Source organism: Falco biarmicus, chromosome 3 (assembly GCF_023638135.1).
Source record: "Falco biarmicus isolate bFalBia1 chromosome 3, bFalBia1.pri, whole genome shotgun sequence".
Lineage (NCBI taxonomy): Eukaryota > Metazoa > Chordata > Aves > Falconiformes > Falconidae > Falco > Falco biarmicus.
In genome coordinates, this window is record NC_079290.1 from 100,408,570 (window position 1) to 100,432,863 (window position 24,294).

Here is a 24,294-nt window from a genome sequence, read left to right on the forward strand (position 1 = left end):
GTCTTATGAAGCATTGCCTCACCTTAGAAAGTTGCCTACATTCAAGTAGTAAAATTGATGGAGACAAAGGGGGTGATAGGCACTCTGGTACCTATAAGCACTGTAGTGCTTAATGGTTTGTTCTACACGTGGAGCCAGCATGGGGACGCAAAGAGCAGCACCCTTCTCAACCTTGCACCCATTTCAGCTGTGTGCCCACCTGTGTGTCTAAGGAAAATTCTACAAACCCTGCACTGCCAAGACTAAATCTTCCATCTACTTTTTACTAAGTCTTCAGACCGCTGCAGACAAAAATAGTAATATAATAAGCAAGTGTGTAGAATCCTGGTGCCCGCAGACCCTTGATGGCACCTGAAGCTCATGTTTGCTTGGCAAAGCACCAAAAGGCTTTCACTGTCCTTGCTTAGGGAGAAAAAGGTTAAAAAAAAAGTTAAAACATGACCTGAGTGTTAAAGATGCTGAGGTGCATGCCTCGGGCAGCAAGCAGATGTCAACGAGAGCTGCGAGACCCCAACATCTTGCCCTGGCCCCCCGAGAAGAGGTGGATCTCCAGCAGTACCAGCCTGGCTGGGAGTCGTCGTGCTCCTGCACCCTTGAAATTGGTTTCCCTTTGGTGTGTGGCGATGGAAACCTCCAGTGCCCTGAGCTTCTCCCTGGGGCAGCGCTCCACGGATGGACCTGGGCACATAACAGCAGCATTTGCCTAACCATCATCCTGCCGCAGCACCAAAATGGGGCACCTTTCTTCTTTGCTTTGCTCAGCGTTAAAACCGTTACTAGCATCACCACTGCAATCGCATCGATGGGCTGGAGAGGTGGAGCCGGTGATAATTAAAGCATGTTCTAGCCCTCGCTGCTGGCAAGGGCAGGCCTCACTAAAGAGACAAATTCAGGCTTTCCCTCCAACCTTTCAGAGTTTTCTTCAAACTCTGTCAGGGCTACACTCACTTCCCCTCTTTTTAATGAATAAAACAGGGTGAAAGGCTGCAAAAGGTGCCTCCTTCAGAGCCCCAAGGGCAGGGCCATCAGAATGGTCTGCTGGGCCGTGGTGGGTTACTGGAGCCTCAATACACACACGCACACAGCAAAAAAAAAAAAAATGGACCTGTTAAAAATCACTGCTGTCACTAACACATTGCTATTGAAAGTTTATTTCAACTGTGTCTGCTCTCCTACAGGTCCCATGCAGAAAGGACCTGCAGAATAAATGTCTTGGAAAAAGCCGTGAGAAGAACTGCCACAGGAGCCACCCCTAACGCCACCCCCACAGAGCAGAAGGGTAAAGGCAGTTCTCATGGACGGGCTCGCCCTCGCTAGGCTGGGTGAGCAGCGGCCCCACAGTGGCACGTGGTGGCACATGGTGGCACATGGTGGCACATGGTGTCCCTGCGCAGGCATTTCTGAGCAGTGCCACTGCCACTGGCACCGAGCCCAGGCAGGACACCCAGGAGTCAAGCCCTGTGCTGGAGCCATGAGGCCAAACCCCCCCATCCCCACGCTGCAGTGCCAACGGTGAGCTCACGTGGTGCGACCTACGGAACGTTACAAGGGGTAGGCATGCATACATGCATTAGTATCTTCTGCTTTAGACTGGGATTAGCATGTGTAACCAAGCATCAACAGTCAATTATTCAAATAATCAATCTCTGAAAGTTCAGATTAAACAATTAAATCAGGTAGGGCAGTGGCTTCGTCTTCCGAGAACAAAAACTCCTTAAGCTGGAAGCTTAAAAATTGCTATAATGGCCTTATTTGCCTAACTGTAGACTCATACATTTTTACGATGTGTTAATCAATCTGGCTAATCCTGCCTCCAACCCCAGTGACAGGGTTACTGCTGTAGATATACCTGGGCAGATTTTAGCTTTACCTGGAGAAGTCTCCCCACCTGCAGTACCACGATGAGCAATAAGAAGAAGCATGAAGAGCAGAGCCTTCATGGAAGTCTGGCCCGTGGAGAAAAAAGGTCAGTTTGTGCAAAATCTTGGCATGCCTCCAGCTGTTATTTATCCCAGATTACAAAATGTTTTAAAGCCTTCATCTTCGATTCTTAGTCTGTGAAGAACTACTGATAGGCTTTTTAAACAAAGATCTTATTTTCAATGCTTTATACAGCAATGCAAATATAGGATTAAGTATCAGATCAACAGAAATGTGTTGAAAAGTGAAAATGTAATTGAGAATAAAAGTCAGAGGGAATTCCAATCCACCTCAAAACAATGTGTGCAGAAAAAGGGGCTAATCTGAATAGGCAAATTATTCCCTGCAATTATTTGTTCAGGTCCATTAAATTCATACATTTAACAGTTGCCAATTACTATACATATATGCTGCTCTGTGCCAACGATAAGACACTGCTAGTCATGCATTTTAAAACCATGATTGGGCTCAAAATCTGAGACTCTTTTCTCTTTCTCTTTTTTGTTAAACTCACATGTGCAACTTCATTACCTTAGAGAGTACCCGACTTACACTGATGTGTGCTAATAAATATACTCTTTACTATCAATACTCTTTTTGTTGGGAAGCAGATTTGAAGATACATGTAAGCAAAATATATATATAAGCATGTAAGTTATAGAGGAATTATTACTGTATCACTCTTCATCTAACACAAAGTGGTCTTGATGTAAATGAAAGCAAAAAAATGACACAATCAAGACCATCACTCCCTTGCAAAAATTGGAAAAGACCCATTGGTAAGGATTAAATACATTTATTTTAAACAGGCTCTTTAATTTTTGTCCCAGAATTCGGAGAGCTTTGAAGCTTACGTGGTTAGTTTACTGCTATGTATACATCTATACACCCTGGTGTCCACAGTGTGAACTGTAAAGCTAAGAAGATAATTTAATACTTTTTTCTTTATATTTTTTATGACCACTGTTTAACATTCAGCTTATATAGACTGTGCCTGATTATTTGGAAGGGCTGATAGCAACCAAGTCACTGCATGGCTTGATGGAACTGAACAGGCAAAACTGAGCCCTCACCAATGATAGATCACTCTTTAAAAAAACCTACAAATTTTTACTTGACAAATAACTTGTGTTCTACTGTAGATTAGAAACCCAGAGAGCAAACAGATGATTTTCAAGTTTCTAAATCCCCAGAAAAATAAATCGATCAAATGAAAACAAAATGGATTCCCTGAAAGATATTTTCATTTTCTTTCTAAGTAAGTGGCACAAACTAAATAACAAAAACGCCATGCACACAAAAATTAAATGTAAATTCAACAGCTAGGACAGTTTACAAATCACTTATGTAGCCCTGAAGCAGGATAAAAGGAAATAAATATACTTCATGCTTGGTAACCTATTAACTGACACCAACTGTTGCAGCTGCGAATAAAACAAATGCGTGATAAGATTAGATATGTTGATTGCACCTGGCCATCTGTAAATTGCTGCTTACCAGAAGAATCACATGCTTTCTGCTAGTCACTGTGATAAATACAGGGTAACTGGTGGTTTGGGTTTGGGTTTTGGTGGTTTTTTTTTCCTTTAGTAAATAACAGAGGAAATAATAAGGGAAAACTTGTATGCGGCAGATTTGTTTTTCTAGTTTGTGCAATTTGCCCTGGCGTTTTCCTGCTTTGAAAGAGAGAAGGAGTAAGTCAAATAAATGAGACTGTATCTCACCAGTGTGGACTGGGCAAGCCATGGAACTGTGTTTGTTTCAGATGGAGAGAGGGAGGAAAAGCATGTGGGGGTGGAATTGCCTTCAGCACTGCAAAGGCCCTGCAAGACTTTTCTGTGGTTTTGAACAAGAATACAATATGAATAGAAGGTAAGATACCAACAGCTACAGCAGTCACTTCTTTCCCCTTGAGAGTCACCAGCAGCTCCTGAGTAACAGTGCCCTTTAGTTTTAGGCTAGAAAAACCACGCAATTAAGAGGAAGCTCATTGCACGTGTGGCGTTCAGACGCTGCTTCACCTACTCACTAGCGGGCATCATAACGCTGGGAAGCCAAGGGCGGCTGTAAAGAGTGGCGTGGGGCTGCCACCCAGACTGAGGCATGCAAAACTTCTGGCACCCCCCCAAAAAACAGCAGCTGCCCCCCTGGAGCTGCTGTCCCGCTCCCCACATCACTGCTGGGGCTGGCGTCTCCCCAGGGAGGGCAGCTGAGTGCCTGGCAGGGAGCAAACCTGTTCCAGCCCAGGGAGCACGCCGAGGGCTGGGAAGCACCCAGCAAGCTCCCACTCCTCTGTGCCACGCGGTGCCGTGAGCTGGTGGGCGACTGGCCGCTGGGTATGGGACAGGGGGTGCTGCTCCCCAAAGCAGCTGTCCTGCTTTAGCAGGGGAAGATGCAACTGAGCGCTGCTGCCAGAGAGGTGCCTGGAGGGCCACCAGCCCTGAGCAAGGCTTCCCAACGGACCACGTACGCGCAAGTCGACTTGAAAGATCAAAAACCAGAACAGTAAAGAATCTCTCTGGATATGGGAGGGTAATTTTTTTTTCTCCAGCTAGATACTATCCTCTGCTGTATTAACTAAACCTGAAAAACTGCTCTACCATATCGCTGCAAACGTACCTGTGCTATAATTTGTCCCTGTTACAAATGACAGTGTCAGCTATGCAAGTCACTCGTTTCAGTAATGGCATATCAGACGCAGCCAGTTTATGTATGCATGTGATATTACAGCCCTCATTAAACACCAGATTCCCCTGCTCCCATCAGCATGCGCTTAATATAGCGCTGTTGCCCTGCGTTCCAAGAGAAGAACAATTGCAGGCAAAAAAATTGTAAATACAGGCAAATGTCTGCTCTGAAGGCTCACCATGGCTGTGAGATAGGCAAGTGTCAAATATCCTTTCATGGCTGGATTTGCTTAGAAATCTGTGAACAATCCAAAGTGCAGACACCACTTCTGCTCCCCTAGTTTGCAATAATTTTGGCATCACATGTTGAGCTTTTCTGAGAAGCAGCTTCAAGCCTGTTTGACACCAGGATGTACAGCAGCATGCATTTTGAAACCTCGGTTACTGAATATAGATATGAAATCTATACAATTACAAAATACATTGGCATATTCTATGTAAGAACAGCAGAGCTTCTTCCATTTATAGCAGTAAAGATGGTATTAACCTATTTCTGGGATAAGAAATAGAAAAACAAAAATAGATTACTTGAGAAACTTTAAATGAGGGATGATTTTTATCTTCATCAGTAGCTGGGCAATTTATCTGCTTGCTTGCTCCATGTGATTCCGAAGATGAAATCGATAAACTTCCCATAGGTAAATTTTTGCAGGGTTGGACTGAACGCGAGTTGCACACTGGGTGAATGCTGTCTGAATTTCCTTTACATAACGACAAAAACAAACTAGTGCAGAAGTTATATTAGAGCTGAGGCTGAGAGCAGGGAAGCAGAAAATTCAAGATGTGAAAAAGATGTGGGCTGGTGAAGCTATGCAAGGGAGCCAAAAGCCTGCTGGCATCTGCCTTGAGGAGCCTTCGCCCCCAGAAGGAGCTGGGAGCAGAACTGGGCACAGTGGAGCAGCAGGACAAGAGCTGAAGAGCAAGGCAGGACACTGCTGCACCGCAGCCTGTTCCCCACTGCTGGATAAATACCTCGGAGAACTGGAGCCACCATCGAATCACTGCTGATGGGATGCATAAATCAAGGGTGAAAACCTAAAAGCACCTACTCTTGTTTCTGGTACCTCAGATGGCTCATTCACAGCTGGCTCAGGTAATTTTACACTACAGCACAGTCTGCAGTGTACATCTATCCTAAAAATCAAGTGTATCCAGTGTCTGTTTCTATAGGAACTTGATATTCTTCTGTCTTTTTTAGCTCTGTAGTCTAAATATTGTGTTTTCCCCAGCAGTCTCACTACTTGTTTCTGCCAGTGATTCCCACCCCACTGCCCCTCTTTTATATATACAGGGAGAAAAGGTCACACACGGAAGCCTTCAGTACAGTGCTTGTGCATCTGTGCATGCTCCTGTTAGCAACACGCTGTGGTGCCTCAGAGATGTTCCTTGGCAGCTGTACACCTCCTCCAGAACGGGCCTTGCTTACACACCAGGTAAAAGATGCGCAAGATATAGCCCTGTAGCCTGGTTACTTCCACCCCGCGTGAAACATCCAGTCTGGGGCACCGTGTCACCTCCGTGCCTCACCAGCAGCGGCACGAGGAGGCACTTTGTGTCACAGGGGTGAGAGCATGAGGAAAACCGTGAGATCTGCCCTGAGACAAAGTGAATGCCTCAAACCCCCGCACTGCCGGGGTACGCGTGGGCAGATGCTGTTTGTTCCAGCCCGCAGGGTAGAAGAGGCAGGGTGTGGGTATGTTGCAGCAATGCCCCCCCCGCCCCGCCGGCACCATTACCTTCAGAGTCCCCACAAAGAGCAGTTACGGGGACACACGCAGGGAGGATCTCAGGCTCCTGGTGCAAACAGGTGCAACAAAATCCGAGCAGATTTGGTCTAAGTGCCAACCTTCTGTGTTATCTGGGGGATACTTGGGCTGCAAGGCTGGTTTAAAGCATCTTATTTGGTATCTAAAGGTGCAACTTCATTAATAGCTCTGAGCAGACTATTAACTTGGGGAATTCATCCCACAGCCAGGCATTAAAACAAGGATTTCTTTCTTTTAATGAAACGGGAGTAAGAATAGACTAAATGGATGTGCATAGTCTTTCCTGGATCCAGGGCTATTTTCTGGTATATCGACAAGATTTACACCTCAGGTTTCAAAGGCAGTCCTGATAGATCAGACTAAGGGCTTTTCAGCAGGTTATCTTTCTGCAGAAGAGCTTGGATTAGCAGGAGTGCAATATTTTCCACATTTTTCAACTACCATATTTATAATCCTCAAAATGACTGTACAATAGCATCCTCTTGTACAGTATTCGATAAATCGGTAGTTGTACAAAGCAAAATTAAGCAGTTTGGGTTTTTTAAATAATTTCTGATACTTCGGTAAGACACCAGACCATGTGTATTGGTGAAACACATGAGCTGAGGATTCAAATTTTGGAATGATACATGGAAAATGCCTGATTCTTGTACTGAGAAACAGTGTATAATACTCTAGCTTCCTGAGGTTCCATACAGACAATTTGTTATTTCTGATGGCAATTAATCATACTTAAATACAGCCAGACCCTATGAAGGAATGCACATTCAGACCTCCTGCCTCACTTGAGCACACCTGCACATTGAGATCACTCCTACAAAAGCTTCTTGAGTGTGACAGCTAGATTGGGATTACATGGGGTAGTGTAGAACTTGACCACCTTTTTCTGACATTCTGTTCCAAAAGGTATAATTCTTAAAGAAATCAATCTTTTGAAAAGATATTTATTTTTGAAGTAAATATTCATATTTAATATTATAATTAGTAACCCTATTCTGCACCAGCAGCATAAGCAAGGTAGGTGACAGAGACTGTAGAACAGACCCTGGCAGGTACAGAAGGGTATCATTTGAGCAACTTATTCAGAAAAGATAAAAAAATAATCTACTTACTAATTGTCACACCACCACCACCATTAAGAGCAATTATATGGAAGGAAACCAGGAAGAATGCCAGACTTGTATTTGTCCTGAGCACAAAAGGGAAAAAAATGGTAAAAATATCTACATTTTTCTCTCATTCATTTTAGATGAGAATGCATTTTGCCTCTTCTCACCAGAACCCGCTGTTGCATCAGAAACACCAAATCAGAAAAATTAAGTTAAACAAAATTTGTTTGGACAAAAATTAATCTGTTACATCTGAAGACCACAGGGCTGAACAAATGGGATGAATTTTAGAGTACAAAGGCAGTTTTTTGATAAAAAATACTAAACATCTGAAGTTGAAAGATCGGGAAATGACAGGCCACTCTTAGGCTCAATCTTAACGGAGCAAAGTTGCTGGGTTTAGTCACAGTTACTCCTATGACTCAGGAGATCCTAAAATTAAAGTCATTTAAAATAATCACAGTTATTACCTCTGACGTTCTGCTCTGAACAGTAAACAGTGTTATTTGATGACAGGCTCTTCTGGCGTCTCTGCAGAAAGCCCCCGGAAAACTTACACGCCAGCCCTGGGGGAGAGTTTTTTGGGGAACCCAAAGCCGGGTGCTGCTCTGGAGTTTGCCTCTGCCAGAGCTGTCTGAGGCTCCATGGACAACCCCAACCACCTGCAGGTTGCTGATGGAATTTTATTTACTTAGAATGGGATCCTGTGGATAAGCATCCGTGAATAACCCAGCATATACAAAAAACAAAGAGGCAGTGATCGCAACTAAATCAAGTGAAAGATATTTTTTCATTATTATTTAATTACTTTTAATATATCACTCAAGAAATGGTCTCACAAGAAGCAAGGTAGGAATGTGAAGACATAAATTTTAGAGGAAGCCTTTTCCCTGTGTGCGCAGAGATTACCTTACGCCTCCTTTCCAGGAGCACCTACTATAAGCAACATGCTACTTAACCAAGAAGTTCGCACACTGCATTAAGTAGCATGCAACATCCCACTACATGATCTTTAGAAACAGCCCAAATTTATTTCAAGGCGCAGCGGTTTTGTAGCTCCGTCTTATCAAGGATGCTGAAGTCTGGGTGACACCATGATGCTGTGGAAGCGGGCAGAAACACGGCGTCGTTCTTGGTATTACGTGGGCTTCTGCGGCACTGCCTTCCTGCAGCTGTTCGCTCGCGGGTAGAGATGGCAGGAAAAGATGAGCTGAACGTTACAAGAGGAGTAGCGATAAGCTTGTCGGAGAAGGCCGGGGAAGGGGGCGAGCAAGCAGATGGCTGGCAGGGAGTGTAAGGGGCAGAGCAGAGGAGCACCTTTCAAAAGCACGGTGGTCCCAGTGGTCTGGAGGAGTGGGGCACTCCTTCCTCCTTCCCTAATACTGCTGCTGGGAGGAAGGCTCAGCCCTTCCTCAGGGCCGGCTGCCCCAGCTGCTGCTCCCCACTCCGGCTCTGGCTCTCCTCCTGGGCTGCCCTTCCCGGGGTGGCCTTGGCACCGCAGCTGCAGCTCATGAATATGCAATCTGCTGCTACATATGCAACAGACCGGTAATTCCTCTTCAACCTTGTGGCTATGGTGCTTTTCACTTTGCAGAAAAAGCTCGCCAAAACAGCTTTAAAAAGGAGGTAAAAACTTTTCTTCTATGTGTGCTTTGTAACACTTACATAAGTGTTTACTATATCTTATAGGATTGGATAGGGGTTGCAATTCGCCTTTTATGTAGATGCAAACAACGTGTTTTCCAAGTTTTTTTGTTGTTTGGTTGGGGTTTTTTTCAGCAGAGCTTTTTGAACTTGTGTTATCCTTAGAGAACAAGTTTAAACTTAAAAAGTCACCAAAGTGGATAAAGGATAGAAGGTATTATCATATTTTCTTATTAAAAATCTCTGGAGAGGTGTTGCTGCCTTCCCAAACCAAACATTTCCATATAAGTGATTAATATCTGAATTAATATAAATATGTATACGCAAGTGGCTTCTTACCTACTTATTGTATTAAACGAGCTAGAGACGTCTTGGCATTCTCATAACATGAGCACTGGGTGTCTGTGTGAGGGCTCCTGTTCATGTAACGTGTCAGTGAACGTACAGTTTGGGAGGAAACGCTCCTGTGCAACTTGAGCGACAGACTCTCACTCCTGAGTAAATACCATCCCCTGTAAAACACCTCCTAGTAATAAAAGTTCTTCCCCACGAAGCTATCGGGGAGAGTTCAAAGTGTTTGTGAATCATGTCGAATAAAGGTTCCCTGTGCATGGGGGCGATGCCATCGTGCAGTGGGGTTTTCTTCTCGCCGACAGGCAGGGACCGGGGGTGGCCCACGTTGCGCCTCAGCACGCACCTCCCAGCCCTGAGCACGCTCCTCTGTGATCACCAAGACCCTGGCAAGCACCTCGCCAACTTTTTGTTGCCTTGCACCAAAGCGGGCAGCAGAAGGTGCTGGGGAAGGTGCTCCCTCCCACACCTCTGCCGTGGCCGTTTGCGCTGCCAGAAGGCCGAGGTGACCCCACGCACCCACCAAACGCGGCGCAGCTTGCCAAGGTAAAACACGCGTCAGAGTTGCATTTAGGGTGCAGAGGGAGAAACACTCAAGTAATACGGTGGGATGGGCTCTTTTTTTTTTTTTGCGGGGGGGGGGTGGATTTCTTTTTTTTTGGTGTGATAGGGGTTTTTAGGGGGTTTTTTTTCATTTTTTTGGTTTGTTTTAGGATTTTTTTTTTTTTTTTTGGCCAAAGGCGAATGAGGTGCCGCTGCTCGCAGCCCGCCGGCTGGGAGCCCGCCCCGCCCCCAGCCCCGCAGCGCTCCCTGCTTGGGTCGAGCCCCGCCGCTCCCGCACCGGCCAACGCGCCCCGCGGGGGCTCGGTTCCGCGTGTGCGCAGCCCCCGCCCCCCTGCCCCTCTGCGGGCGGTGCGCGGCAGCGGAGCGCCCCCCGCGGCAGGAGATGGGACCCCCCCCCGGGCCCTCCGCGCCCGCGCAGTGCCTGCAGGATTGTCCCCACGCGTGTTCATCGCTGTGCGCGGAGGCGAAGTTCGCGGGGGGGGGTGGGGTGGGGAGCGGCTCTGAGCAAGAGTGGGGGGTTACAGGGAGAGGGGGCGCTTGGTGAGCGGCGCGCCGCGGGTGCCCGCTCAGGTCACAGAGTGCTATTAACGTGCGTGTTAATTAACGGGCGGAGGGATGTGCCGGGGGCTGCCGGACAGCATCCCAGCATCCGGGGGGGGGAGGGGCACGGGGGCAGGCAGGTTTCCCTCCCGCAAAAGCTCAGAAGGAGCCGACTCCGAAGCGCTTCTCGCAACCCACAGAGCGTGGGGGTGTGGAAAAGAGCAACTGCCAGGGCTGCAGTTAAATAAGCCTGAGCGCTGGTAATCTTCGGCTTAAGGAGGGATGGCGGGGGGGAAGGAGATCTGCTGCGGTGCTAAATCTTGCTCTTAAGACAATTTTAAGCGATTTTAAGCGGTGGGGACTGCGGGCCGATGTCCATCTCAAACCTGCAACCAGTGCTTGCAGCATCGCTGCAGAGCCGTCCCGCAGCTTTGTCCCCACCAGCTCCCGTGCTCCACGGGCACGGCAAGCGCCGGGAGGGGTGCTGCTGGCCGTGCCCTGAAACCCTCGTGGGGAGGGCTCGTCGTCAGTCGCGACATGTTTCAGCAGCGTCCCAAGGGCAATGTGACGGGCACTGCCGCTCTGTGACGGCGAGCAGGCTGCATTTCAGATAGAAACTCGCAGCGCAGTGCTGCTCGGGGAAACGGGGGGGGGGGGGTGGGGGGGTGGGGTGTGCGGCGGGGGAGGGAAATGGTAAGGATCGTGGCTAAAAAATAATAACTAAATAAATAAATAAATAGCCCGGGGCTCGCTAGCTCGGCGTGTTCCCACGCCTGGCAGCCGAGGCTCAGCGCTGCCACCTCGCGTCCCTCGCCGCCCCCCGGCCTCACCGAGCCTGCAGGAAACAAACTGAAGTTTCGAGGCGCCTTTTTTTTTTTTTTTTAAGTTGTAAAACGCGGAGAAATCTTGCCAACGCTTTTAAAAGTGCGTTTGAGACGGAAGCTGAATGCTCACGCTTTACACCTAGGCTTAAAAATTCGGGGAGCTGGAAGGCACTTTCAGGCCAGCGCTGGAGGATTAGAGGTGGAAGCAATTAACTTCAAGGAAACAGCCAAGGAATTGTAGTAAAATGCTTTTATGGAGTTTCACATCGTGTTCTTACACTCGCTTTATGAAGCAGTTCTCATTTGCACTTTTGTAAAGTTTTCACTCGGGAGATAATAGTGCCGTGCCAGTCCCACTGCCACGCTTCCCCAACTGCCATCAAACCGACGGGATGGCTCTCGCTGGGGTAACACTTCACTCACCCACAGAGAATTTTTATTCGTGGCAGTTGAGACCTCGCACACGGTGGCACAACCTGGTGCAAAGCTTCTCTAAAGCTTTTTCTTGCCACCTCTCATCCTGTCATCTCGGTTTCTTCTGCTTTAACCTGTGCGTGTAGAAACGTGAGAAGACCGCTCTTGCTCTGCACTTCAAAGTGATATTGATACATCTGAATGGATATTTATATGTAAAATATGAGAGTTGGGGGTGGAAATCCTTTCAGATAGCACGCTAACAGGTGGAGCAGCCAGCAACTCCCGACTGCTCCCACTCCCAGGTTTTCACGCTGTTGCAAACGAATACCAAAGGTGTAAATAAAGCTGGTACCTACCCCTGACACCCAAACTGCTGTGAGCCTCTGTCTGTGCAGGTGTTGGTGGTTCTATGGTAGAACAGATTTGGGGCTGGGGGCGGGTGGGGGGGAGTAGCACAGCGTGATTTACTCCTCCCACAGCGTGAAGGTGAGAAACCCACTGATGTCACTGGGTGTCCTCAACCCAGCAGCAAGCGGTGGGTTATCCCATGCTCACCACAGGCTGGAGGAGGAAACAATTATTTGTGCAAGCAAAGAGGTAATTTAGTTTGTATCTTTGGAAACACTCTCAGCAACCTAGGTGACCTACCTCGGGTGCTATTAGGAATTCAGGATTTTTCCCAGCGCTTGGTGACAGTGTAACAGTTTGAGTTCAATGTAGGATCCCAACACTCAAAGCCTGTCCCCCACCCCCCAGAAACCCTGCTACAGGATCCTGCCAGAAATGGTCTTGCAAAAAACGTGTAACTTATTTTTAGCCCTCTTTCTTAGACGTTTCAGCTGTTTCCAACCTTTTTTTATTTTTTTTTTTTTCTGTCTGACTTAAAAAGTGGTTTTAATCGGTTTGGTGTGCAACAAAAATTTTCACAGCTGTTTTTGTCCTGCAACCTTTTTGGCCCCTGGCCTGTGGGGTGACTGCGGGGTGACGCAAGGAATTGGGGGGGGGGCTTACAGTGCCATTTTTAATGGCCTTTACCTGAGAGGGGGTCTCTGGTCCCACGCGGCCTAGAGGGGGGCCTCACCGCATTGTCACCCCTGCCCCGCTCCTCCCCCCCCATGGGTCCCAGCAGGGCGGCAGGACCGCGGTGAGCCGGCAGCCCCCGGACACGCACCGTGCGCCCAGGGCGGGCTCCGTGCGCCCGGGGGGGGCTGCCTGCTCGGGGGGGCAGGGGCAGGCACGGCAGCACTGCCGGCTGAGCACCGCTTTCCCCCCTCCCGCTCCCGGGGGGACCCACGGGGGTCGGGCGGTGCGGAGGGGGGGCGGGGCTGCGGCGTGCGAGAGGGGCCGGTGGCGAGCGCTGCCCACGGCTGCACCGGGGTGGGGCGTGGGGGGTGCCAAATGAGGTGGCTGGCAGCGTTAACACCGCCCGCGCGAAGCTTGCCCCCCGCAGAGGGGTTCCGCCCGTGCGTGCCCTCCCACCCGTGGCGGAGGGGGCGTGACGGCAGCGCTTCCCGAGGGGTGACGACCCCCTCCGTAACGTGCTGGGTGTGACCGCGGGGGGGGGGGGGGGGGGCATCCCCCGGAACCCCCACCCGCAAGGAGACACATACACAGTCCCCCTCTTTGTGCGGGCAGGTACGTGTCCCCCACGACACCCGCGCGTGGGGGTGGGCTGGGTTAACCCCCTCCCCTCCGTACACACACGCTTTTTCTTATTAAATTATTTACGTTACGATGATTTTTGCTGATTTCCTGATATTTTTTCTCCCGGGGGATGGGGGGCGCGGGCACGTGCACGGCGGGGCGCGGGGCGGCGCGCGGGGCTGCCCTCCTGCCCCTTTTAAAAAGTTCGCCCCGCCGCCGGGAATGAGGTCAGCGCGCGCGCTCCCCATTGCACGCGGCCGGCATTACCGCGCCGCGGCGGCAGCCAATGGCGGGGCGGCGGGCGGGGCTTGGCACGCGGAGGCGTTGGATACAGCGCGCCATTGGCCGCCGGGCGGGCTGCGAAAGGATAAAGCGGCGCGGGGCGGGCGCGGGGTCCGCTCTCAGCTGCAGCCGGCGGAGCGCGGCGTGCGGGGGGCGCGGGGCATCGCCCGGCGGGCGGGGGCGGCGGCGGCGCGGGGCTCCGCGCGCGCGGAGCAGCAGCCGAAGCAGCAGGAGAAGCCGCAGCAGGAGGAGCAGCAGCAGCAGAAGCAACAGCAGCACCGGCAGGCAGCGGAGGAGAAGGAGGAGGACGGGGCTGGGCGACCGGCTCGCCGCTCTTCCCACCGGGGACGTACACACTCGTTCATGCACGAGCGCTTTTCTTTATTTTTTTTTCCCGGGGATTTTTTTCAATTATCATTATTTTTTCCTTCCCCCCCCCCCTTTCTTAATTTTTTTCTTTTTCCTGAGGGGTTTTCTTTTCGCTCAGTACCTCGCAACTGCCAAACCTCACCTGCACAAACTCCTGGCTGCCGACCCCGCCGCCACCACCACGCGTCCTGGAGCCGGGGTTCTCGGGGCTCCGGGGGCGCGCCGCCTCCGCCCTCCCCCGCGGCCGTGCGCGCTGGCCGTGCCCAACGCTGAGGGACTTTCGGCGGCGGCCGCGCTGCTCTGCTGAAACGCCGGGGGCAGGCGGAAAGCACTTGTGAACCGGACCAGCTGCTTCGGGGAGTGGGGGCAGACCCGAGGTGGTGGGGGGGGGGGGGAAAAAAAAAGCAGACCGACACCCACCCTCCAAAAAAAAAAAAAAGCCCAAAACACCCCAAGAAACAAAACATAGCAAACTTGGACGAGCGGCTCGCGGCGCTGCTTTTGCAGAAACTCTGCCTGACCGCGGGCGGCCCCGCCGCCGCCGCCTCGAGGGGGAAAGGACCGTGCCGCCGGGGACGAGGCGCCGGTGTGGAAGTACAAGTGGTGCGGGGAGCCGGTGCGCGGCCGCGGGGGGCTGCGCGGCCGGCCGCGCCGCCCCGGTGCCGCTGTGAGAAGTTGCGCGCCCTGCCCCGCGCCGGAGCGGCGCTGAGCCCCGGCGAGCCCCCCCCCCGCCGCCGCCGCGATGGTGCAGCAGACCAACACGGCGGAGAACACGGAGGCGCTGCTGGCCGCCGAGACCTCCGACTCCGGGGCCGGCATCGAGTTGGGCATCGCCTCCTCCCCCACGCCCGGCTCCACCGCCTCCACGGGGGGCAAGGCGGACGACCCGAGCTGGTGCAAGACGCCCAGCGGGCACATCAAGCGGCCCATGAACGCCTTCATGGTGTGGTCGCAGATCGAGCGGCGGAAGATCATGGAGCAGTCCCCCGACATGCACAACGCCGAGATCTCCAAGCGCCTGGGCAAGCGCTGGAAGCTGCTCAAGGACAGCGACAAGATCCCCTTCATCCGGGAGGCGGAGCGGCTGCGCCTCAAGCACATGGCGGACTACCCCGACTACAAGTACCGGCCCAGGAAGAAGGTGAAGTCGGGCAACAGCTCCGCCAAGCCCGGCGACAAGGCGGACAAGGGCGGCGGGGGCGGCGCCGGCGGCGGCGGCGCGGGCGGCGGCCCCGGCGGCTCCGCGGCCCCCGCCAAGCCCGCCCCGAAGAAGGGCGGCGGCGGCGGCGGCTCCAAGCCCTCCCCTGCGGGCGGTGGCGGCGGCGCGGGCGGCAAGCCCCACGGCAAGGCGGCGGCGGGCGGCAAGGCCGCCCCCTTCCCCGGGGAGCCGCCGGCCGCGCTGCTGCCGCCCGAGCACCAGGCGCTGTACAAGCCGCGGGGGGCGGCGGGTGCTCCGTCGGGGCCCGGCAAGCCGCTGGCCGAGAAGAAGCTGAAGCGGGTTTACGTCTTCGCGAGCGGGCAGGCGGCGGCGGCCTCCGCCTCCCCCGGCGGGGCCGTGCCCGGCAGCCCCACGCTGAGCAGCTCGGCGGAGGCCGGCGATCCCTTGAGCCTGTACGAGGAGGGGGGCGGCGGGGCTGGCCGGCCTGACGGGGACTGCGGCGGCACCGGCTGCCCCTCGCCCTCCGGCTCCGGCTCGCCCTCGGATCACCGCAGCTACACCAGCCTGCGCGCCTCCTCCCCGGCCCCCTCGACGGCGCATTCCTCCTCCGCGTCCTCCCACTCCTCCTCCTCCTCCTCTTCCTCCGGCTCCTCTTCGTCGGACGACGAGTTCGAGGACGACCTCTTGGACCTGAACCCCAGCCCCGGCTTTGAGAGCATGTCCCTGGGAAGCTTCAGCTCCTCGGTGCTCGACCGGGACCTGGATTTTAACTTCGAGCCCGGCTCGGGCTCGCACTTTGAGTTCCCGGACTACTGCACGCCGGAGGTAAGTGAGATGATCTCGGGGGACTGGCTGGAGTCCAGCATTTCCAACCTGGTCTTCACTTACTGAGCCGGGAGCCGGGCGCTGCTGGAGGAGGCACAGCCGCGCGGTGCCGGCAGGACTCGCCCACCCCGCCGGGGCGCTTTTGAGTTTTTTTTTTAATCATTTTTTAATTTTTTAAAAATTTTTATTTTTTATTTTTGGCTGGGAAGGGGCTGTGGAAACTGCTTGTGCTTGGGGGAGAGAGGCGGCAGGAGCGGGACCGCCCTCCCCGCGCAGAGCGGCCGGCAGCCCCCCTCCTCCGGCTGCAGACGGACCCCCCGGGAGCCGAGCTTGACGGTGCTTTTTCAGAGACTGGCGGGAGCGAAACGCTGGTTTTCCTTTTTTTTTTTTTTTTTTTTTTTTTATTTCCTGAAAAGAGAGACAGAGAAAAGGGGGCGGGGGGGGGGGGGGGGGAGGGAAACACACACACCTCTGGGTTCTTTGTTGTTGCCCACTTCATGCGAATAAAGAGGAGGGGGAGCGATGCGCTGTGCTGGGCGCGCACTGGATGTGTTGAGCATTCGCCCTTTCGTGTGAAAGAGCGACCAGAACTGCTTGGAAAAAAAAAAAAAAGGAGAAAAAGAAACACACACACAAAAAAGAAAAAAATTCACCAGGCCCCTTGCAAGGTTCACGTTTGGGGGGAAGAAATCCTGTCCCGGTTTCTTCTGCGGTGCGAGGAGGCGGCGATGATGGGAGGAGGAGGAGGAGGAGGTGGCTGATGGAGCTGGACTGAGATCCTGGTTAAGCGGAGAAGAGCCAGACTTACACTCGAGAGCTGTCTTGGAAAACACGATGGGGGAAAGATAATAATAAACTGAAACGGATTTGCACGTATAGATGAGGTGGCGGCAGCGCTTTTCTCAGTCACCTTATGTCATATGTAGAGAGAAAAATAAGGCCGAAACTTCAAGAACACTGAAAACTTCCTTTGAAACAGAGACCGAATGGGAACAGTTTCTGTCGTGATGTGGTACAGGGGAAATGGAGGGCGATGGCTTTTGCAAAAAAACCACGAAAATACACACAAAAAAAGTAGTTTTTTTCTTCTTACTCAGAATCGTGATGGTGTTGGATTATTTCACTGGTGGGGTTTAATATAGCATGTTATCCTGTCTATCTTTTTAAGATTTCTGTAAGACTGTTGAACAGTTTAAAAAAAAATAGTGTTAGGATAATATAAAAGCAGATAGATGGCGCTATGTTTGATTCCTACAAAAATATCACCAGCTTTTTTTCATTCTTAACTCTTTAAAGGATTCAAACGCAACTCAAATCTGTGCTGGACTTTAAAAAAAGAAAATTCAGGACCAAATTTTTTCTCAGAGTATGTATGTGTTTGTTCCTTATAGCTGTAAATGAAAAGACTGTTTTTTCTCACCGATGCTCCATCCTCGTATTTTTTTTTTTCGCTTGGTTTGGGTTTGTTTTTTTTTCCTTGTAAATGTAATCGGATGCCATTTTATAAGTGGACGTATTTATACTGGCCAAACATTTTTGACTTGTATTTCTTTGTCCTTTTTTGGTAGTTCTCGTTGTTACCCGCACCATTTTTATGTCTCCTTCACTGAAGGGCTAGAGTTTTAACTTTTAATTTTTTATATTTAAATGTAGACTTTTGACACTTTTAAAAAACAAAAAGAGAAGAGAGATGAAAACGTTTGATTATTTTCTCAGTGTATTTTTGTAAAAAATATATAAAGGGGGTGTAAATCGGTGTAAATCGCTGTTTGGATTTCCTGATTTTAACAACAGGGCCGCTGGTTGTATCTCACACGCGTGTGCGCTCACGCTCACTCACACTCACACACCCACGAATCAGCCCCTACTTTGTCCATGTTTACACTCCAATCTGCAGGCATCTTAAAGTGACAGCATCCCTCGCCGCCGCGCCTCCCCGCAACCCCCTGCCTCTCCGGGGAGGGGGCGGGGGGGGGGGGGGGCGGGGGGGGGGAGGGGAAGGGAAAGACTTCAGGCGTATACACTGTATGCTACCGTTTTGGGGAGAAACCTGTCCCGAAATGAAGTAAAGCAACTGGTGCATTTACACAGAAGGGATCCTGTACCTTTAACTTGTAAACCACATCTTTTGCACTTTTTTTCTAAGCAAAAACGTGCCGTTTAAACCACTGGATCTATCGAAATGCCGGTTTGAGTTCGCGACACTATGTACTGCGTTTTTCATTCTCGTATTTGACTATTTAATCCTTTCTACTTGTCGCTAAATATAATTGTTTTAGTCTCTTATGGCATGATGATAGCATATGTATTCAGGTTTATAGCTGTTGTGTTTAAGATGAAGAAAGTGAAAACATCTTTGTACATTTAAGTCTGTATTATAATAAGCAAAAAAAAGAAGATTGTGTGTTTATGTATGTTAATATAACATGACAGGCACTAGGACGTCTGCCTAATGAGGTGGTTCCGTTAAGGGTTTAACTTTTTTTTGTTCTTTTTGTTATTTTTTTGGTCATCCATCCTGTGCAATATGCTGTGTAGATTTTTTTTTTTTTTTTGTCTTAACGATCACCCTCGACGCAACGTTGGGAAAGAAGAGAAGAAAAAAAAAATCATGCCAGCTAACCATGTCAAGTTCACTGCCTGTCAGATTGTTGATATACCTTCTGTAAATAACCTCTTTTTTTTGTTTGGTTTTTTTTTTTTGTTGATGGTTTTTTTTGTTGTTTTGTTGTTTTGTTTTGTTTTTTTTCTTCGGGAAGGAAATAAAATCAGCTGGAACTGAACCCTAACGCTGGGCTGCGGCTGTCATCATTGCTACGCCCCCGGCCCGCTCCGGGAGGGGTTTTCTCGGGAGGGGTGGCCGAGCCGCCCCACCCCCGGGGCCGCCGTTCTGGGTGGGGGGCTGCGGAGTGCCGGGCGTGGGGGGCCGCCAGGTGGTGGGCTGCCGGGTGGGGGCTGTAGGGCTGCCGGCGTGGGGGCTGCGGGGCTCCCGGGCGGGGGGCTCCAGGGGTGACGGGGTAGGGGCTGCGTGGCCCCGGATGGGGGCTGCGCGGTGCCGGGTGGGGGCCCCGGGCTCGGCATCTCCGGCGGGAGGGGCGCGATGGGGGGTTTTAGCTGCTGCCCTCCCCGGGCAGCTCGCCCTGGCACCGCGGGTGCAGGTTATTTTCCCTTTTAAGAGATTTTTTTTTTCTTCCCAATTTTTTCCTTTTCTCCCCCTCGGTGAGAACCGCCGGAGTGAGCGAGCCCGCCGCGCCCGGGCAGCAGCGGGGCCCCACCGCCCACCCCCCATCCCAAACACTTCCTCCCTTCCCCACCCCATCCCAAATCCTTCCTTTCCTTCCCTTTAATGGAGCCTTTCAGAGGCAAAGCATTTGCAAACGCCCGGCCATCAGCGCCCTTAGCCGTGTGAATGCAGGGGGTGGGGGTGGGGTCCTGGCCCTTAGCTCCCCGCCGGTGGGGGGAGGGGCACGGCCGGTGACCCCGTTGTGTTTTGATGTGCCGGGTACCGTCCTGCCTACGAATATGCATCGTACCTTGAGCGGTGTTTTGTAAACCGATTAAAGCGTCCCACTGACAGAATGGTTTCACTTAGCTGTTAATTTACAGCTGGCTTTGAGCCATAAACTCTTTTTTTTTTTTTTTTTTCCCCATGAAAAAGGAGGAGCAAAGGAAAAGAGACGTTGCACCGGCTGTTTCGCAAAGCCACCGGCGCGGGAGGTTAATGTTTGCCCGGCCTCATCCCGGTGACCCCTGCGCTGTATTTGCCATGCCAAAATCCCCCCAGCTGCAGCTCCAGGCCCCCGCCCCCGCTGCCCGGAGGGGTCCCGCTTAGCCTCTTTGCATGCTACGCGTCTCCTTTCCAAGGCCATTTGCAAATCGGGTATCTCCCCGGGACCACTCCCACCCTCCACCTCCCCCGGTATTGAAGCACCCCGGGAACTCGCCCACCGGCTACCGGGGCACCCCCGGCCAGGCTGGGCAGGGGGCTGGCAGCCAGGCACCATGGGGTGGGTATGGAGAGATTTCCTCTTGGGACTGAGCACAGGGCAAAATCAGGGGAGAAAAGGGCCAGGGGTGGTGATGGGGACAGGTGACCACCCTGAGCCGTGGCACCGAGGTGACAGGCTGGGACTGCAGCCCCCCGTGCCCCCCACCTGAGTCCGGCTGGCCGCTGCTGCTCTGGGCCACTCGCCCGTGGCTACAGCTAACTCGAGGGGTTTGGTGGTTTCCTGCGCGTTGGGTTTGTTCTCAATTAGAGCAAAGTCAGTATTGCCAAAGGGGTTGTTTGTTTGGGGTCTCCTTGGTGGCAGCAGTTGTGGCCTCCAGAGAGCTGAGCAGAAGGCAGCTGAGACAGGGATTCACACAGCGTTACACCTGTGTGTATCTACACAAAGGGGAAATACTCATGTGTTCCTTGCTGCCTGCAATATGGAGCAAGGCAAGTTTCTCACTAGAGGAAGCACCCACAACTAAAGACATATCAAAACATACTCCTTTTTATTATTTTTTTAATAGACAATATTGCTAATGTATTCTGTTTTGGAAGGAAAAATAGTGGCCCTTTAGCAAGTGTGAAAGCTAGCAAACTTATTGCAAAGATATTTTTTTTTTAATGAAGGTCTATGCAAAAGAAAACCAGATTTTAGGAATCGCAACTGGCATCTGACCATCGGTTTGCCTAACACCAGATCAGCTCTTAGCTGTGGAGCAGAGTGGTGGGTGCCTTTAAAGAGGTGCATTTCCACAGTGTCGCGACACGTCGCGACATCGCTGGTGCGAGATGGCTGTAGCTGTTTCCTGCTGCTGCCCCAGCCAGTGTGAGAGGCCCCAGCCCCACTCTGGGGTGCTACAACCATGCTGGAGCAAGTGGCAAAGCAAAATTGGCCCTTCCCTGCTGTGCTCGCACTCTGGTAACGGTGTTCTAGAGACTTCCACAGCCACACGCGGTCACTATCACCAGTGAATCCTGCTCTGCTAATTTATTCCATCCTCCACAGCATCCCCTTCTTACTTGTGGCCTCCGCAACACCTTGTGGTGACACTGAATGAATTTGTTTGTGTGCTGAGTGAAGAAATGAAGGTTCTGCTTTCTATTTTAACTTCAGTATAGGTAAGTCTGTCCATTCAGATACTGTGACCATTTTGTCTCTTCATTTTTTCCTGAGCCACTCATTTTTATAGCTCTTTGCCATTTCTTTATCAGCTCATCCCATAGCACGCAGAGATAGAGAAAAGAATTGAACTGAAAGATTCAAATGGAAAATCACCTTAATAGGCTGCATGTGTCTGTTGCTAAAATTTATTTTTAATAGACCACGCTTCTTTGTAAATCATTAATTTACCTACAAATTAGATGAAGACTGTTCACCTCAAGAGTGTATATATAATTTTCAGTAATCAGGTTTGCCTCCCCTGTGTATCATCTCATTTCCTTCCCTTCCTCATGAAGCAGTGTGTAATGTGATTGCGTGCACAGACCGCGTTGTATTTTCTTCCTCTGTCGGCACCAAAGTAGGGTTCCCCGGGAGCTGGCAATGCTGAACACATTTGCAGGCTTCGTACTCCCGTGTTATGCTGCCAACAGAAACAGCCTGGCTGAGCTGAAAGGCCAGCACAGAGCTGGAGGCCTCCCCGTTAGCTGTCGCAACATACGCTTGCATGGTACACAACACAGTAGCAGCTGTATGAGTGCAGAGCCTTCATGCTGGCCACCCCCTTCTCTGCAACATCTGCTTCCACAAGAAGTGGGAAAAAGTAGCAGATCAGAGCTTCACCCTCCTCTCAAGGGCTCTTTATCCACTGTGTTGAATCTAGTTTTTCAATGTATATATTAGGGTTAATTTTTCATGTAGAATAACTCCATAAAGGTCTCCAAAAAGCTTTGAAGGCATTAGCGATGTGACCTCCTGGGTCTACAAGTGTTGTGATCAGTTTGGTATGCCAGAGCTCTGAAATTATTACCTGCCTTCCACCATTTCAACCTCTTATCTCCAGGGCCCTCAAATGAGCTCTGAACATCAGCCATGATTTTTGTCACCAACATGAGGAAAGGAAATGCGGTCACCCCCCAAGATGGGTATGCCCCGACACAGAAGGTGAGTTACTCAGGACTCAGTAATTGCCCAGTTTTGTGCATTGTACATAAACATTGCAAGGCAAGGTGTAGCATTTATGGAGCCTATAGTAATCAACCAATAGACCACCAGCAGAATTAAATCCCCTGGAATGTGATTTAGGCATAACTTATAGGCAAGGCTCTGCAACATTTCCCAACACTACACCTTTGGCTAGATTACGCTGTTCTGACTCACTGCCTATGCCTTTTTTCCTACCAATACACTAACTCCTAGTATCCTTTCTCCCCTTGTACTAGCTCTTCCATGTTTTTGGCAAACCAAGCTTAACGCTCCTGCATGGCAGCAGAACATCCCCAAACTCCAAATGGCTCGTGTCACAAAGGACAATATACGAGTGGCTGCTGGCGAGGTGATATCCGCTGGTTTGTGACAGAGGTTAGCTGTCCCTGACCTGGCCTTGATGCCGTTTGTTGACAGCTTGCAAATGCTGACCAGTCTCTTCATGCACCCCTGTGTGTTCCATCCTTATCAGAAGCAGCATTTGCTTGCTTGACCAGGAGGAGGAGGACGAGAAGGAGGAGAAGGGCTTGCAGAAACAGGAGCAAGACCGGCAGGTCAGTTTCAAGGAGCCCATCGTGTCTTTCAAAGTCATAGGAATGAGGCAGAAGTGGAAACTCAGACCTGGCATGGGCCAGGTGAGCTATGCGCTTTGGGTCCCATCAGGCACTTTTATGCCAGCAAAACACTAGAGAAAATGTGTGTTATGCTGGCAAAGCTACGCTTTGTTGTGTTGGCAGTGCCCTCATAATGTAGACCTGGAAGAAAACGGGAAGCCCTGGTATTCCTTACTTTTCCTTTTTGCTCTGAGCAACTCACCCAGTTCCTTCCTGGGCTCCCCCTGCCCAGTCTCCCATTTACATTCCTTTTTCTGACCTTGCTTCTTCCCAAACATTGTCCTAACCTTCTTCAAGAGGAGTTTTGCCAGTATTATGGTAGAGATGTAAATTCCCACACAGCGGGCCCAGAACATTTTCTTTCCTGCTCCCTGACCCCCTTTTTCTTCTGCTTCAGCATTCACCCCCTTCCCTTGTAAAAGGCATGTTGCCTAATGTGTGGCAGTAGAATAAAATCTAATTTAAGATGTATCCAAGATATACCCGTGCTACATTATCATCCCGAGCTTAGTTCAAGGCTCTCAGATGAGGGTACCTCTGCAAATTGTCTGCCTCAAAAATAGCATCAAGCTGGGTACGCACCGTGGCTGCATTTCTGAAAGCTAAATGAAAACAGCTGGCACCTAACTGAATAATTTAAAAGGCTGTTGCTCAGGTTGAGTGTTTTGAACAAGTGGGATTGCTGTGAGACCAGACAAGATCTGACTGCATGATCTTAGCACGGCTCACTGAAACCTGTGTGCACGGGTTAAAGTCCAACCGCATCTTTCAAACGGGCAAATTCTTGATGTGTCAGAGAGAGCCTCAGAGAGATCCTTTTTGCTCTAGCAGCCCCCCTGAAGTTTGCGACCGTGTATGGTTCGTGGTCTGTCCCTCTCAAGAAAGTGAACCAAACATCCACATCTTTCCAGGACACTGGAACTGCTGGAGCTGTAATTACTGTTGGTAATGAGGGTGCCTTGACCAGACATAAAGCAGCTGCTGCACTGCTGACAGCAGGTTACATGGGACAGTGTGGGACACGGTGAATGGCAAAGGGAATGGCACTTGAAAGGGGGATCTGGGCATTTCTCCAGGCTTGGAAACCTGGATCTAGATGGATTTAGCTCCATGAAAGCAGATTCGGATGTCTTCAGACCAGGCAGAATTTATGCTAGGGGCTGCTATGATGCAGCGTTTGGGGTATTGCTCCTGTGGTGCTGCTGATTCAGGCTTACTCAGGGTACCAGGAAAGGCAAAGGAATTTAACATGACATGAGGTAGCTCCTGTTTACATGTAAGTGCTTATGTGCTCTAACTCTAGGGCTTAATTTCCAGAGAGGGACATATCTTCTGTAAATATTCAGTTGTTCCAGAAAGCAATTTCTTTCTGTTAAAAGAAAACAACACCTTTATTTTTCTAATGAAATAACTTGCATAGTTCTAGCTGTAGGGAAACGAGT

At 50.8% G+C, this 24,294-nt stretch overlaps 1 protein-coding gene and 1 long non-coding RNA gene across 3 annotated transcripts; both read left to right on the forward strand.

Moving 5' to 3' along the window:
• The first annotated feature begins 5,390 nt into the window (after positions 1-5,390).
• LOC130146322 (uncharacterized) lies at positions 5,391-9,688 on the forward strand. The gene is made up of 3 exons (XR_008820859.1): positions 5,391-5,700; positions 5,899-6,040; positions 7,623-9,688. It is a non-coding gene; the product is annotated as an uncharacterized LOC130146322 (long non-coding RNA).
• A 4,074-nt stretch (positions 9,689-13,762) lies between these two features.
• Positions 13,763-17,200, forward strand: SOX4 (SRY-box transcription factor 4). Of its 2 annotated transcripts, XM_056332868.1 has the most exons (2): positions 13,763-16,101; positions 16,758-17,200. In XM_056332868.1, the coding sequence occupies exons 1-2, from the start codon at positions 14,860-14,862 to the stop codon at positions 16,860-16,862; spliced, it is 1,347 nt and encodes a 448-aa protein (XP_056188843.1). In that variant the 5' UTR covers positions 13,763-14,859; the 3' UTR covers positions 16,863-17,200. The 2 variants fall into 2 exon arrangements, with proteins under 2 accessions (XP_056188843.1, XP_056188844.1); XM_056332869.1 differs by having other exon boundaries at positions 13,773-17,200.
• The last annotated feature ends 7,094 nt before the right edge of the window (positions 17,201-24,294 follow it).